Source organism: Ovis aries, chromosome 3 (genome assembly GCF_016772045.2).
Source record: "Ovis aries strain OAR_USU_Benz2616 breed Rambouillet chromosome 3, ARS-UI_Ramb_v3.0, whole genome shotgun sequence".
In the NCBI taxonomy this organism is placed as follows: domain Eukaryota; kingdom Metazoa; phylum Chordata; class Mammalia; order Artiodactyla; family Bovidae; genus Ovis; species Ovis aries.
The window spans coordinates 174,033,953-174,050,656 of NC_056056.1; the positions used below are offsets into that span (position 1 = coordinate 174,033,953).

The 16,704-nt window shown below is 39.1% G+C and overlaps 1 protein-coding gene across 11 annotated transcripts in view; it reads right to left on the bottom strand.

Moving 5' to 3' along the window:
• The window catches only part of SLC41A2 (solute carrier family 41 member 2), a 144,274-nt gene that overhangs the window by 57,385 nt on the left and 70,185 nt on the right, over positions 1–16,704 (bottom strand). For all 11 annotated transcript variants that reach the window (XM_060413157.1, XM_060413154.1, XM_060413153.1 and 8 more), the window contains one exon: positions 3,111–3,182. In XM_060413157.1, the coding sequence (XP_060269140.1) occupies positions 3,111–3,182 (72 nt within the window). The remainder of the gene's footprint in view (positions 1–3,110; positions 3,183–16,704) is intronic.

Consider the following 16,704-nt stretch of genomic DNA (forward strand, 5'->3'; position numbering starts at 1 on the left):
TGTGTGCTCAGAGACTCTCTGAAGCTAATCCATGTACTGAAATCCAGGGCTCCAGGTGAAAAACCCAAGTATTCTGATTTTGTCATAGAGTAAATTAATGGAAAAGCCAGGCTAGCAAGTTCAGATAGCCTGGATTCCAGCCTCAGATCTTTCATTGCAGCAGATTTAGTGCTGAGAGGCAAGCTGCAAGCATCACTATGCTAGTATCAGTTGTTACGATACTTTGGCATTCTGATCCTGGTTCAGTTCAGTTGCTCAGTCACGTCCAACTCTTTGTGACCCCATGAATTGTCCATCTCCAGCTCCCGGAGTCCACCCAAACCCATGTCCATTGTTGGGTTGGTGATGCCATCCAACCATCTCATCCTCTGTCGTCCCCTTCTCCTCCTGCCCTCAATCTTTCCCAGCATCAGGGTCTTTTCAAACGAGTCAGCTCTCCGCATCAGGTGGCCAAAGTATTGGAGTTTCAGCTTCAACATCAGTCCTTCCAGTGAACACCCAGGACTAATCTCCTTTAGGATGGACTGGTTGGATCTCCTTACAGTCCAAGGGACTCTCAAGAGTCTTCTCCAACACCACAGTTCAAAAGCATCAATTCTTTAGTGCTCAGCTTTCTTTATAGTCCAACTCTCACATCCATACATGACTACTGGAAAAACCATAGCCTTGACTAGACAGACCTTTGTGGACAAGGTAATGTCTGATACCGGTTAGTAAATAATATATGTAAAAGTGATAAAATTAATAATTTAAATTCTAATACTGTCACTCCAAGGTTTTTCTTAGAAATAAAATGCAGAGTTTTTGTTTCTTGGAAATGAAATACAGAACTAGGGAGCCTATGGAAGACATTGTAACAAACACACAGCTGAGATAAAGAAGTCCTATTGTGTAAACCTGCAAAGGAAACACCCAATTGTACCCAAGAGAAGAGCAAACTCCAGGTTAAGGAGGAGCTGGGGAGGTTAACAGGAGTCACGGGCCTAAATAGACGTGAACACAGGATACATCTGTCCTGGTGAGGGAATGACTCTTCAATGAGATTGGGAACTCTGGGGTTCCCAATAAATAAATACCTACTTTACTTGACAATTTATGGACAGGTTAAGGTGGCCACTGTGTACAACTGTGAAGAAATTCTGTGATGGTCATCTGCTTGGGATCCCATTTAATAGAAGAACACGCACACCAGCTAATGCCAGCATCAGGTGCCTCTGTCCTTCTCATCCCTCCCCACCCATCCCCTCCACAGCCAGCCTCAAGTCAGAGGAGCTCTGCCAGCCCGCCCTACTCCCCCAGCCAGCCGTCTACTCCCTCACAAGCTTCAGAGATGGCACCACTGTCACCCCCCAGCTGACCTTATTTTCTTCTCCCCTCTGCTTTTGCCTACAGGTAACTAGATTCCAACCAGTTGCTGCCTCTCTGGCTTATACCAGCTGGGTCCTGATGAGCCCGTGTGGGGTTCCCCGTTTCTCATGCATCCTTGATGGAGTGAGACCAAGACACAGACTTCATGCTGTGGCAACTATTATGATAGGATCAGTGAAACCCCAGCCATCTCTAGCTCTCATTCTGACCAACAGTTATGGAAGAGAGGATGGCAAGGGAAGGGTGGAGACTAAGAGTGAAAGGAAAAGTTAAAAGCAGAGATGGGGACTTTCCTGGTGGTCCAGTGGTTAAGAATCCGCCTGCCAATGCAGGGGACAGGGGCTCCATCCCTGGTCTGGGAAGATCCCACATGCTAACGAGTGCCTAAGCCCGTGAGCCACGACTGCTGATGTCTGCACGCCTAGAGCCTGTGCTCTGCAACAAGAGAAGCCACTGCGATGCAAAGCCCGCGCACCGCAACGAGAGAGGAGCTTCCACTTGCTGTAGATAAAGAAAGCCCACACAGCAATGAGGACCCAGCACAGCCATAAATAAATAAATATTTTTTTTAAAAAAGGATGAGTGCTTCTTAAGCAAATAAAACAAAAGCAGAGGTGAAAAATTATTAGAATAATTTATAGTCTAACTCATATTACTTAGTAAGAGTTTAGGGTACTTAAAGAATAAAATAGGATATATTTTCAAATTTTCATTTATTAATTTACAAGTACCTACTGGTTGTTGGATATATTGGTTATTACTCCAGCATAGATTCCTACAGTTTCAAGCTGAAAAGGATCTTGGGTATCTCTAGTGCAATACTATGGAAATGAAGAGGAAAATGAAACATAGAAGAAAGGCTAAATTAACAAACATTATATAGCTGGTGATTGCTAGAACTGAGACTAGATTTCAAATTTTCTTGTCTCTAACCCTGTGATCTTAGAAACACATATACCTTTTAAAAGCCTATATCCCCAAATTGCCTTTATTTCTTTGTCTTTGAACATTACATGAAAGTTCTTTTTTGCAACCACGTTCTCAACATTATCTCTGAGTTGACCTAACATTAAAATTAGTTGAGCCAGACTTCTCCAATGGTCTAGTGGTTATAACTCTGTACTTCCAATGCAGGGGGCACAGGTTTGATCCCTAGCAGGGGAACTAAGAACCCACATGCTGCACAGCTCAGCCAAATTAAAAAAAATTTTTTTTTTAAATTAGCAAGCACTTCATAAACTCAGATTTGCTAAAGAGGTGCTGAGGGCTGCAGTCTTGTGTCTTGGGGATAGCAGCAGTAGTGGGAGAAAAAGAGATATTCCCCTGAGATTAGAAAGACTTGTAGATAATCTATATATAATTGACAATTTAATGTGCTCATTTGTATTAACACTGATCATATTAACAAATTAAGGAAAATTCAGCTTACACATCCTATCATATACAAATGAGCGAAGTTTAATAAGAGGATTTACTTTTAAAAAGTCAAAGAAAAACAGCATCTAAGCAATGAAGTGCTACATATTTATTTGTACACATATTAACTCAAATTCTGGCTCTACTACATATGGGAGAAAGTATTTTTTATATTTACTCTATATTTTATATGTTATACATTTTCCATATTTAGAAAAATACGTTTCCAGAAAAAGAAAACTTTCAGAAGTTATCCATTTATTCTATCATTTGTTCATAAATATATCACTTACACATATCACATATCACTTACACATATCACTTACCTGTTTTAAAGCCAAGTTGCCAATTATTAGGTTCCACTTTTCAATGGGTGAATCCATCTTCCCAATGTTTACCTGTTAAAATGAATATTTTCATGTATCACTGAGTAAGCTATATGCCCTCTATTCTGCTTAAATAGCATATTAAGTATTAAAGCCAAAAACAATCCTTTAGTATATCTGATGAGCTTATACTGATATTAACTATAATTATAAATTCACTACAAGTCTTGCATCTCATATTTAGCTTGCCTGAGATGTTTAGCAAAAAAATTTTTTAACTTAATTCCTAACTCAAAAGAACCAGTTAGAATTATCCACCTGCCCTCCGTTATCTTACAACTAACATCAAGTATCATCCTAACATGTTAAATTTTGTCTACTAAGCCCCAACATAAATAATTACATAATTTTGAGATGCTAGCATTTAATTCCACATCATGAAACTTATGCATTGACCAAAAAACCAGATGTAAATAAATAATTCATATAATTTATATTTGAGTCATAATTGAGTCAAAATTATCAATAAAAAATTCATGTTGTTCACATATGAATGTTGATAATGTATCTCACTATTAAAATGTATGTATCTGTTGGCTAAATGGAAGAATATTCTCCAGAAATTAATATTTTATTCACACATTCAATTGCTCTGTAAGCTAAATCATACTTTTCAACAACTTAGGATTCAAAAAACATATATCCAAACCTGACAGTTTTTCTAATGCAGTCATTTGGAAAGCAATAAGCAATTATTATTAAAAAATCACTGAGCCAAGTTTCAATTATTCATTATATGGTTGATTATTGAAGACAGATGAATGGGTAAAGTAGCAGATACATAAGGGTAATTATTTATGGGTAGTTAACCATGGACAAACCATAGTTTAGCTCACTGGTTTCAAACCAACAGGTTAAGTGCCACATCAACATTCCCTGTTCCAATCTGGAAAACAGATTCTGTTCTCTAACTTCACTCTTGACTGTTGTCTCAAAGTATCAAGCAAATGCACATATTAAGATTTTTCAGTGTTTCAGAATAATTATTCTTGCTCTCTTTACTTGGATTATTTGCTTCCTAAGCCCAGAAGTCTGAATTATTCATAAAACTTGTGTTTGTAGCTCTGAGTCTCTGCTCTAGTGAATAAAGTATAAGTGAAGTGAAAGTGAAGTCACTCCGTCGTGTCAGACTCTTTGCGACCCCATGGACTGTAGCCCACCAGACTCCTCAGTCCATGGAATTTTCCAGGCAAGAGTACTGGAGTGGGTTGCCATTTCCTTCTCCAGGGGATCTTCCCAACCCAGGGATTGAACCCGGGGCTCCCGCACTGCAGGCAGACGCTTTACAGTCTGAGCCACCAGAGAAGCCCTATAAAGTATAAGCCATGTTTAAAGGGTGGACCTATCTCAGGTTTAGTGTTTAAGAAACAGGTATAAGAGAAACTCGTGTTATTTGTAATAACTTTTAGAAAGATGTATACAGGTATAGGAAGCAATCTTAAATGATTCCATGAAAAAGTACAAGGTGTCAAGACTTCAGAACCCCTTGATGATCAATGGAGACACATTCATTATAGTCTAGGAAAAAAAAAATAATAAGTAAACAAATAAGAAAAACTGGTTTCAGAAGCTTCATTTGTATTCTTTGCTTCCCCTCAATGAGTCTTACAGATGCTAACAAGAGTATTAGAGTGATCAATGTTAACAAAAAACTTGTAAGGAAAGTCTAGCTATTACTTTTTACAAGGTAAATTTTAAAAGGAGTTAAGAAATATTTAGATAGTTATTTTAAATGGGAGAAATAAAATGGACACTTATGTGATGAAAACAAGATCTGATATCACTGCACTGTGCTGTGCTCAGTGCCCTCAGTCGTATCTGACTCTTGGTGACCCTATGGACTGCAGCCCACCAGGCTCCTCTGTCCATGGACTCTTCAGGCAAGAGTACTGGAGTGGGTGGCCATGCTCTGCTCCAGGGGATCTTCCCAACCCAGGGATCGAACCCACGTCTTCCTGCATCTCCTGCATTGCAGGCAGACTCTTTACTGCTGAGCCACTGGGGAAGCCCCTTACTATACTACCCTCAGGTTAAATGGGCCAAAAGGGACCCCTCCCTCTAGTCCCTAATATTAAAAGCCAAACAAGTCTTTTCTACTTACCCCAGTTTTAAAATATATATATTTAAGGGGCTAGAAAAATTTACCCTGAGATATATGACTAGCAATTATTTGCGGCAACAGTTAGGCCAAAGAGCATGACCTCCTTGGCTTAATCTCACTCTGGGGATTCCAGAACTCTTAAGTAGGTAAAATGGACAAGAAACAAAAGAAAAACTTTTAAACTCTTCCTCTAAGATCAAAGATTGTTGACTGGATCCCAATTAAAATTTAAGTTAAGGGTGGGCTTCCCCAGTGACGATAGTGATATAATCCACCTGCCAATACAGGGAATGTAAGAGACACAAGTTCAATCCTTGGGATGGAAAGATACTCTGGAGTAGGAAATGGCACCCCACTCCAGTATTCTTCCATACACAGAGGAGCGTGGTGGGCTACACTCCATGTAGCTGCTAAGACGTGACTGAGCAACTGAGCACAGGAAAAGATAAGGAGGTGAGAGTTCTCACACTGGTCAGAATGGCCATCTCTAAAAAGTCAACCAATAACCAAGGCTGGAGAGGGTGTGGAGAAAAGGGAAGCCTCTTACACTGTTGGTGAGAAAGTAAATTGGTATAGTCACTATGCAGAATAGCATGGAGGTACCTCAAAAAACTAAATATAATTACCGTATGATCTAGCAATCCCATTCCGGAGCATATATCCAGGGAAAATTATAATTTGAAAAGATACATGCACCATTATGTTTATAGCAGCACTATTCACAATAGCCAAGACAGGGAAACAACCTAAATACATGTCTATTGACAGATGAATGGATAAAGAAGATCTAACGGAACACTACTCAGCCATGAAAAAGAATGAACCAGTGCCATTTGCAGCATCATGGATGCAACTAGAGATTATCATACTAAGTGAAGTAAGTCAGACCGAGAAAGATAAATCCTATAATATCACTTATATGTTGAATCTAAAATACAATACAAATGAACATATCTACGAAACAGAGACTCTTAGACCTAGAGAACAGACTTGCAGTTGCCAAGGGGAAAGGAGTACAGGGTGGGGGATGGATTTGGAGTTTGGAACGAACAGTTACAAACTATTACATATAGGATGGATAAACAACAAGAGAACTATATTCAATGTCCTATAATAAACCATAATTGAAAAGAATATGGATAAACCATGAGAAAAATTATGATTCTATTTATATGAAATTCTAAAAAAGTAACTGAAAGAACAGAGATTACTTGAGGTCAGAGGGATTACCCGGCAGCTGCATTAACAGCAAAAGCACACCAGGGTGAGAAAAATGTTGTGTACCTTGTTGATGGTGGTAGATACATATTTAATATATTTGTCAAAACTCATCAAATTATATAGTTAATATGTACACATATTATTAGATGTAAACTATACTTCAATGAATTTAACTTTTATAAAGATAGTTTCATACAACAGCAATTGCTCTTATGCTCTTCAATAACATTTATATTCCCACTACCTGGTTTGGTCAAGTATTAAAACTTTTACCATATATAGTATACTAATATATCACACATATGTTTAACAAAAAAGATCTTAATGACTCAGATAACCATGATGGTGTGATCACTCACCTAGAGCCAGACATCCTGGAATGTGAAGTCAAGTGGGCATTAGGAAGCATCATTATGAACAAAGCTACTGGAGGTGATGGAATTCCAGCTGAGTTATTTCACATCCTAAAAGATGATGCTGTGAAAGTGCTCTGCTCAATATACCAGCAAATTTGGAAAACTCAGCAGTGGCCACAGGACTGGAAAAGGTCAGCTTTCATTCCAATCCCAAAGAAAGGCAGTGCCGAAGAATGTTGAAACCATACAACTGTACTCATTTCACATGCTAGCAAAGTAATGCTCAAAATTCTCCAAGCCAGGCTTCAGCAATACATGAACCGTGAACTCCCTGATGTTCAAGCTGGATTTAGAAAGACACAGGAACCAGAGCTCAAATTGCCAACATCTGTTGGATCATGGAAAAAGCAAGAGAATTCCAGAAAAACATCCACTTCTGCCTCATTGACTACACTAAAGCCTTTGACTATGTGGAGCACAAACTGGAAAACTGTGGAAAATTCTTAAAGAGATGGGAATAACAGACCATCTCACCTGCCTCCTGAGAAACCTGTATGCAGGTCAAGAAGGAACAGTTAGAAACTGACATGAAACAATGGACTGCTTCCAAACTGGGAAAGGAAGGCTGTATATTGTCACCTTGCTTATTTAACTTATATGCAGAATACATCATGTGGAATGCCAGGCTGGATGAAGCACAAGCTGGAACCAAGATTGCTGGGAGAAATATCAATAACCTCAGATATGCAGAAGACCTCATCCTAATGGCAGAAAGCAAAGAGGAACTAAAGAGCATCTTGATGAAGGTGAAAGAGGAGAGTGAAAAAGCTGGTTTAAAACTCAACATTCCAAAAAACAAAGATCATGGCATCTGGTCCCATCATTCCATGGCAAATAGATGGGGAAACAATGAAAACAGTGACAGGTTTTATTTTCATGGGCTCCAAAAATCACTGCAGGTGGTGACTGCAGCCATGAAATTAAAAGATGCTTGCTCCTTGGAAGAAAAGCTATGACAAACATAGACAGCATATTAAAAAGCAGGGATATTACTTTGCCAAGAAAGGTCTGTCTAATCAAAGCTATGGTTTTCCCAGTAGTCATGTATGGATGTGAGTTGCATCACACCAAAGAATTGATGCTTTTGAACTGTGGTGTTAGAGAAGACTCTTGAGAATCCTATGGACTGTAAGATCAAACCAGTCAATCCTAAAGGAAATCAACCTTGAATATTCACTGGAAGCACTGATGCTGAAGCTGAAGCTCCAATACTTCAGCCACCTGTTGCAAAGAACTGACTCATTGGAAAAGACCTTGATGCTGGGAAAGACTGAAGGCAGGAGGAGAAGGCGACAACAGAGGACGACATGGTTGGAAGGCCTCATCGACTTAAGGGAGATGAGTTTGAACAAGCTCTGGGAGATGGTGAAGGACAGGGAAGCCTGGCATGCTTCAGTTCATGGGGTCGCTAAGAGTCAGACATGACTGAGCAACTGAACAACAATGACAACAATAACGTTTAACATCATTATATAGTCAGATATCCAAGACTCAATTTATGATGTCTTCAACCTTTTCCTCTCATTTTTTCCGAATGAATAATTTCTACCAATTTATCTTCAAGTTCACGAATTCTTTCTTCTGCTCTCACCAGTCTGATATATTCACTCATTAAGACACATTTGTTTAATTCTTTGAACATTTTTTCCTTTAGTTCTTTGAACACATTTATATTAGCTGCTTTGGAAGATTTTGTTAAATCCAACATCTGGGCCCACTTTGAGTCACTTCCTGTTGACTGAATATGAATCACATTTTTGGGTTTGGTTTCTTTCCCCTAGTGATTTCAGTCAAAAAAATAGACAGTATAATAATGTGTTATAATAACTCTGGATAATGTTATGTTCTGCTGAGGATAATTGGATTTTCCTTCTAAGAGGCAGTTAATTGGTCTAGACTCAAACTGCAAACCACTGTCTCTCCTACAAGGTGCAGCAGTTCATATCTCTGCTTGGTTCTTTCAGCTACCAAATACTGCTTTTCAGCTCAGCTTTTGGGGAGGGTTTCTCCTCATCTATGTAGTTTAATGGTCAGCCAAAGATTTGGACAGAATTAATGCTCAGATTTTGGGGCTTATCCTTTTTGCAGTTCTCTTGCTGCTGGGATTTCCCCATAAATTTCTACCTGCTCTGTCAGCTTCAAGCTCTGTTATCTGATAATTCATGCCACCAAAACTTCAACTTTCTGCCACTATAGGTATGCATAATAACAGAAGGCACTTAGTCAAAATATGCAAAAACTCAAATTTTAGCCAGTGTATTTGTCTTTCAAATTTAGGATGCTTCACATTTTTGCCTGCTTTTGTTCTTTTTTTTCTTTTGCCAGACTCCTTGAACTTTGCCACCTCAAGTTGGGAAGACTATGGGTTTTCTACCACATGAGATTGGGGAATTCCACCAAGAAAAAGAAGCCACAAATTTTGCCATTCTTACCCACTGCAGTTATGGTCTCTTAAGGGAGATACCAAGGGAACATTTCATGCAAAGATGGGCTCAATAAAGGACAGAAATGGTAGGGGCCTAACAGAAGCAGAAGATATTAAGAAGATGTGGCAAGAATACACAGAAGAAAGAACTATACAAAAAAGATCTTCACAACCCAGATAATCATGAAGGTGTGACCACTCACACTCACCTAGAGCCAGATATCCTGGAATGTGAAGTCAGGTGGGCCTTAGGAAGCATCACTACGAAAAAGCTAGTGGAGGTGATGGAATTCCAGTTGAGCTATTTCAAATTCTAAAATATGATGCTGTGAAAGTGCTGCCTCAATATGTCAGCAAATTTGGAAAACTCAGCACTGGCTACAGGACTGGAAAAGGTCAGTTTTCATTCCAATCCTAAAGAAAGATAATGCCAAAGAATACTCGAACAACCACACAATTGCACTCATCTGGTGGGCTGCCGTCTATGGGGTCGCACAGAGTCGGACACGACTGAAGCGACTTAGCAGCAGCAGCAGCAGCAGCAGACGCTAGCAAAGTAATGATCAAAATTCTCCAAGCCAGGCTTCAGCAATATGTGAACTGTGAACTTCCAGATGTTCAAGCTAGTTTTAGAAAAGGCAGAGGAACCAGAGATCAAATTGCCAACATCTGCTGGATCACTGAAAAAGCAAGAAAGTTCCAGAAAAACATTATTTCTGCTTTATTGACTATGCCAAAGCCTTTGTCTGTGTAGCTCACAATAAACTGTGGAAAATTCTGAAAGAGATGGGAATACCAGACCGCCTGACCTGCCACTTGAGAAACCTGTATGCAGGTCAGGAAAAAACAGAACTGCACACGGAACAACAGACTGGTTCCAAATAGGAAAAGGAGTACGTCAAGGCTGCATATTGTCACCCTGCTTATTTAACTTATATGCAGAGTACATCATGAGAAGCTCTGGGCTGGAGGAAGCACAAGCTGGAATCAAGATTGTCAGGAGAAATATCAATAACCTCAGATATGCAGATGACACCACCCTTATGGCAGAAAGTGAAGAAGAACTAAAGAGCCTCTTAATGAAAGTGAAAGAAGAGAGTGAAAAAGTCGGCTTAAAGCTCGACATTCAGAAAACAAAGATCATGGCATCTGGTCCCATCACCTCATGGCAAATAGATGGGGAAACAGTTATTTTGGGGGGCTCCAAAATCACTGTGGATGATGATTGCAGCCATGAAATTAAAGAAGACACTTGCTCCTTGGAAGGAAAGTTATGACTAACCTAGACAGCATATTAAACAGCAGAGACATTACTTTGCCAACAAAGGTCCGTCTAGTCAAGGCTATGGTTTTTTCCAATAGTCATGTATGGATGTGAGAGTTGGACTGAGAAACTGTCCACCGAAGGAAAGCTGAGCTCAGAAAGCTGAGCACAGAAAGCTGAGCACCGAAGAACTGATGCTTTTGAACTGTGGCGTTGGAGAAGACTCTTGAGAGTCCTTTGGACTGCAAGGAGATCGAACCAGTCCATCCTAAAGGAAATCAGTCCTGGGTGTTCATTGGAGGGACTGATGTTGAAGCTGAAACTCCAGTACTTTGGCCACCTGATGCGGAGAGCTGACTCATTTGAAAAGACCCTGATGCTGAGAAAAATAGAGGGCAGGAGGAGAAGGGGACAACAGAGGATAAGATGGTTGGATGGCATCACCAACTCAATGGACACGGGTTTGGCTGGACTCTGGGAGTTGGTGATGGACAGGGAGGCCTGGTGTGCTGCGGTTCATGGGGTCGCAAAGATTCGGACATGACTGAGCGACTGAACTGAACTGAACTGAAGGGTAAACTCTAGTTTCTAGTTGGTTTTGTACGCTTTCAATAGTCTACAAATAATCTATTATCCTGATCTGATAACTGTTGTTCTCTGAGAAGGTTCACAACTGAATTGGGAACACTATTAGAATGTTACATGCTTGAAATATTTGATAATAAAACTTAATATGCTAAAATACACACACACACCCTAATATCTTTCTGAATTGTCAGGGGTGAAGCATATGCTTATAATCTTGATTGTGATGATGGTTTCACAGGTACATACTATGTATTGAAACTCATCAAACTGAAGACTGAATTTGTCTGGTTTCTTGTACATTGATTATACCTCAAAAAAGCTATAAAGAAGAAGAGAGAGCTTAAAAATCTAGTCAATTAAAACAGTTCTTGATTAAACTTAAGCAGTTCCATTCTACAAAATTATGACTATGGGTTAGTAGTTATAACTTAAGAAACATATCTTAAAATTAAGAATTATTAATAATAGGAATTTGCAGTCTTACTTGTATCTAACAGTGAGGGTATGACAATAACACATAAAATTTAGAATTATGCCAAATTTAGGAAAAAATACTGAGGCTGTAACAGTACCTACATTATGTCAGAGTTATTAATGTCATTATTGGGGACTTTCTTTTTTTAATTTAGAAGTTTTACAGTTTGAATAGAAAGTCTAATGTAAAATTATTATGAAAAGAGGTTTTTTCCAACTTCATATGCCTCCACTGGAATGTAAGCTCAAAGAAGGCAGGAACATTTCCCAGTTTGTTTATTACAGATTCCCTAGCACATGGAATACTGCTTGGCATATAGAAAAGGCTCAAAAATATTTTTTCAATTAATGAATTTAAAAGGTAGAATGTTTCAACATAACTTCAGAGAACCAAGGTTTGAGGCAACAAAAATAGCAATGTGCTCCCAGAAAATGGTTTTAAAAGCTTAAAAAAAAAAAAACAAAAAGCCTACTATCATTAGGACAGTGAATATCATTCCTGACTCTTTAGCATTCAGAAGCAGAAAATTTTAGACCTCAGATAACAGAACTTAAACTCAGCAATTTATAGAATCACTGTATTTGGTTTATTTTTCAATTATAGACTACTGTTATATATTTATAAGAATATCTACTCTAACATATATCTACTGTTGAAAAGATAAAAATCTAGGAAAAAATTTTCAAGTTAATCATTATACCTTTAGAGATAAATTTTGACTAAAGTAAGGAGGGTGAAATAAAGTCGATTTGGATTCACTGTTATGAAATCTCCCTTGTTGAAACAGGAAATCTGTTTTATTGGATTGTCTTTTTTATCTATGAACATTTAATCTTTAGCTTTATAAAACAACAAATTTTATATACAACTAACCTTCAACAGATGGGGTGAGTAGGCTGTATCTGATATCTTGTGTTTTAAATTCTCTATCGTTATAGGCCTTTCTTAAAATCCTGTAAGTTCATTTAACCTATTTCTATTGCAGACAATCATAAAAATGAGAAAAGACTATTTCATGGAGCAAAAGATTAAAGTAATTGTGGACTAGCCTTCTACAGCTATAATGATTTTACTTCTACTTTCATAAATGAAAATAAATAGATCATAGAAAAATTATAAAATGTATAGAAGAATTATATTTTGACCATAGATGGAAGAGGTAACTTTCAACTAGTGCTTGTTTTAAGTTAAAAAAATTATATTCGTCCAACCTTCTTCCTGGAACCAGGGAGTACAGTTAGCAGTCTGCTACAGCATCCCAATTATAGACAACAGGCAACCAAATTAAGGTGGTAGCTGGCTGGGCATAAGAGAAAATGATGAGGATTTCATTGGTGGAACTGACAGAGTAGTCAATAACTAGATAGAGGGAGGGTAAGTGATTGTAAGGAAAATAAACTGACAAGACAGAAAGCTGTCTTACTTGTTAGAGTAAGAAAAGACGACGAGTTTAGCTTTGAAACTACACTGCAGTGAGTGGTGCAGATAATTGAAAATTTCAGCTTGGCAGTCAGCAAAGAGACCGGAGATATAAATCTGAGAATCAGTAATGTGTTAGAAATGGTGGACTCAAATATTGATGGAGAAATGGAAGACAAGATACTGAAACTTCAAGAAAGTCTCACATGCAGGGAATGAGCAAAGAAGAAGGAGCAGTAAAGAAAGAGGTGAGAGGGTAGCACAGTGTGGGGTCTCAGTTAAAAGTAATAAAAATTTCAGGCAGGCTGTTTCAGAACAGTCAGTGAAGAGTCTCAAGAAGGTGAGGCTTTGGGGGTTTTGTTGTTAAGAAGTGATTAACTTAGAGTTGCTTTAACAGCAAATAGGGCTTCCCTGGTGGCTCAGATGGTAAACAATCCGCCTGCAATACAGAAGACCCAGGTTTGATCCCTGGGTTGGGAAGATCCCCTGGAGAAGGCCGTGGCAACCCACTCCAGTAGTCTTGCCTGAAGAATTCCATGGACAGAGGAGCCTGGTAGGCTATAGTCCATGGGGTCACAAAGAGTCACACACAACTGAAGGATGAACACACACACACAGAGCATTGGAGCTGGACTACAAGTTGATAAAGATTCTCCAGTACTCTACCAGAATGGCAGTATTCTACCTAGGAAACTTGAAGTCAGATTCACTAAGCAATTAAAATATCACAAGCAGATGAATATCACCTAGTCATGTCATCCATGTCATCTAAGCTTGATGCCACAAGTACTACTTTTCTATCTTCTAATTTGGCTATTTTTATCCCTCTCAAACTTAGAGACTATTGCAAGTCTTTAATTTAGCTAATCCATCAGCCAATTCTGTCAACTCCCCCTAGAAAATGAGTTTTGGACTCCAACTATGTCTCACTACATCCTCTGCTAGCACCCACCCTGATCCAAGCCAACCTCATTTCTCATCTGCAGTGTTACTGCAATGGACTCTCAACTTGTCTCCCTGCTTTAATTCTTGGCTTCCTACTGCTCTATTGCAACACAACAGTCAAAATAATCTGTTTAAAATGTCTATCAGATCACATCACTCAACTGCTCAAAATCTTCCAAAGGCTTCCCATTCACACAACAGCCAAAGTCCTCACAATGACCCACCAGGTGATCTCGCATCCTCTGATTTCCCCCTTCTCTCACTTGGCCCCAACCCTACTGGCCTCCATGCCATTCATTTAACAGGGTGGTTCTCAAACTCTGATGTGTACCAGAATCATCTGGAAAGACTGTTCATATACAGATGGTAAGCCACACCCCAGAGTTTCTAACTCAGTACCTTTGGAGTGGGGCTGAGAACTTGCTATTCTAACAAGATGCTAACACTAATGTTCAGAAGACCACATTTTGAGAACTACTGATCCAACAGTGGCCCTGCCTCGGGCATTGGCAATACCTGGGACATGTCATCTCACCTCTAATAGCCTCAAAAAATAAAACTAACCAAATTAGTAGATGGAAAAGTAGTAACTCATGACATCAAGCTATAATAACATGGTTTATTCATCTCTTTATGGTATTTTAATTGCTTAGAGAACTGAATAATTTCTTTAGTTTATGACTCAGATATCTTATAATCAGTGACACAATTCTTGACCTATGGAAGACAGCAACTCCACCCCAATCTTCCCAATGAAAGGCCCAGCTAAATGACCCTGCAGTAAAGACCGTGTGCTGAGCTTCTATTCATCTTTGGAGTTCTCCTGTCTTAAATATGAACAGAAAAATAAATATGACTAGACATATGATAAAACATTCTAACGTAAAATATAGTCACAACAAATAAAGTTCAAATAAAAAGATGAATTCAGCTTTAATGGTAATGAGTGCATGTGAGCTAAGTCGCTTCACTTAGTTGTGTCCAACTCTTTGTGACCCCATGGGCGGCAGCCTGTCAGGCTCCTCTGTCCATGGGATTCCCCAGGCAAGAATACTGGAGTGGGTTGCCATGCCCTCCTTCAGGAGTTCTTCCCCACCCAGGGATCAAACCCGCGTCTCTTATGTCTTGTACACTGGCAGGTGGGTTCTTTACCACTAGCAACACCTGGGAAGCCCCTTAAAGGTAATACATGATCAAATTAAACAATTTAACTAGCAGCATATTCTTTTTTAATCAGATTCCCTGCAGCATGGCCTATCTTAAAATGGATTGGTATGTTTAATGTATTATTTGAATCTAAACAAATGCTGGGTAATGCTCAATAATGTCACTTTTAGAAATATTTTCTTTGCGGTTAGCCAAAATTTCAGTTTTCCTGGCAAACTTATCAAGCTGCTTAAATGTTTGTATGCCTAACTATATTTATCAGAACAAAGTTCATTTTCTAGCAAAATGAAGCTAAAGCCACCTTTTAACTCTCATTCTAATAACTTTCCTTTCCCTTAAATGTTGTCACTCTTGTTTTTCAAGACCTCTTCTGTATTCACATCTCCTGCCAAAAAGCCTTTTGGAATGAGTTCTATCTAGGTAACCTACCAGCTCTTAAAAGAGATACAAGTGTAGATCACTGGGAAAAGATGGCAGATTAAACACATGTAATTTCACTAACTCGGAAAACTACATAAACTAGTAACACTACATAACTAGTAAAACTACATAAACATACTGTTGCTTTTTAAGACAAAAGTTCAAGGTATAGTAGCTTTTACACACATGCCACACATTCCAGTTGGATGCCAAATGTTAAAAAACAATATTCAGCTGATAGCAACGTCACCATTACATGATGAACTTCTGGAATATTAGAACATATGTGAAATTTAATGAAATTAAAAAAAAATCTTATTGCTGTTGTTTAGCCACTCAGCTGTGTCCTACTCTTTTGCACCCCATGGACTAGTCTTACCCCATGGACTGTAGCCCATCAGACTCCTCTGTCCGTGGGATTTTCCAGGTAAGAATGCTGGAGTGGGTTGCCACTTTCTTCTCCGGAGGATCTTCCCAACCCAGAGACTTAACCTGTGTCTCTTGCACTGCAGGCAGATTCTTTACCACTGAGCCGCCAACTGCTGCTGCTGCTGCTGCTGCTGCTGCTAAGTCACTTCAGTCGTGTCCGACTCTGTGCAACCCCATAGATGGCAGCCCACCAGGCTCTGCCGTCCCTGGGATTCTCCAGGCAAGAACACTGGAGTGGGTTGCCATTTCCTTCTCCAATGCATGAAAGTGAAAAGTGAAAGTGAAGTCACTCAGTCGTGTCCAACTCTCAGCGACCCCGTGGACTGCAGCCCACCAGGCTCCTCCGTCCATGGGAGTTTCCAGGCAAGAGTATTGGAGTGGGGTGCCATTGCCTTCTCCGTATTTCTAAATTTTTTAGAAATAATTTCTTAGCACTGAGGCCTGCTAGACTGATCTTGTGGCCATTATACTTCATAGCTGTAATACTATGCAGATGCCCACTTTCAAATGAAGTCCTTAGAGAATCAAGATTGTTTTTGGTTAGTTTTGCCAGTCTAGATACTGCTGAGAATGATGGTGTTATCAAATTATTAGGCTTTCTCTCCTAAACAGGAAATAAACATAATTGATAAAGGACTTCTATACTCTCTTATTTCCAGGTTTG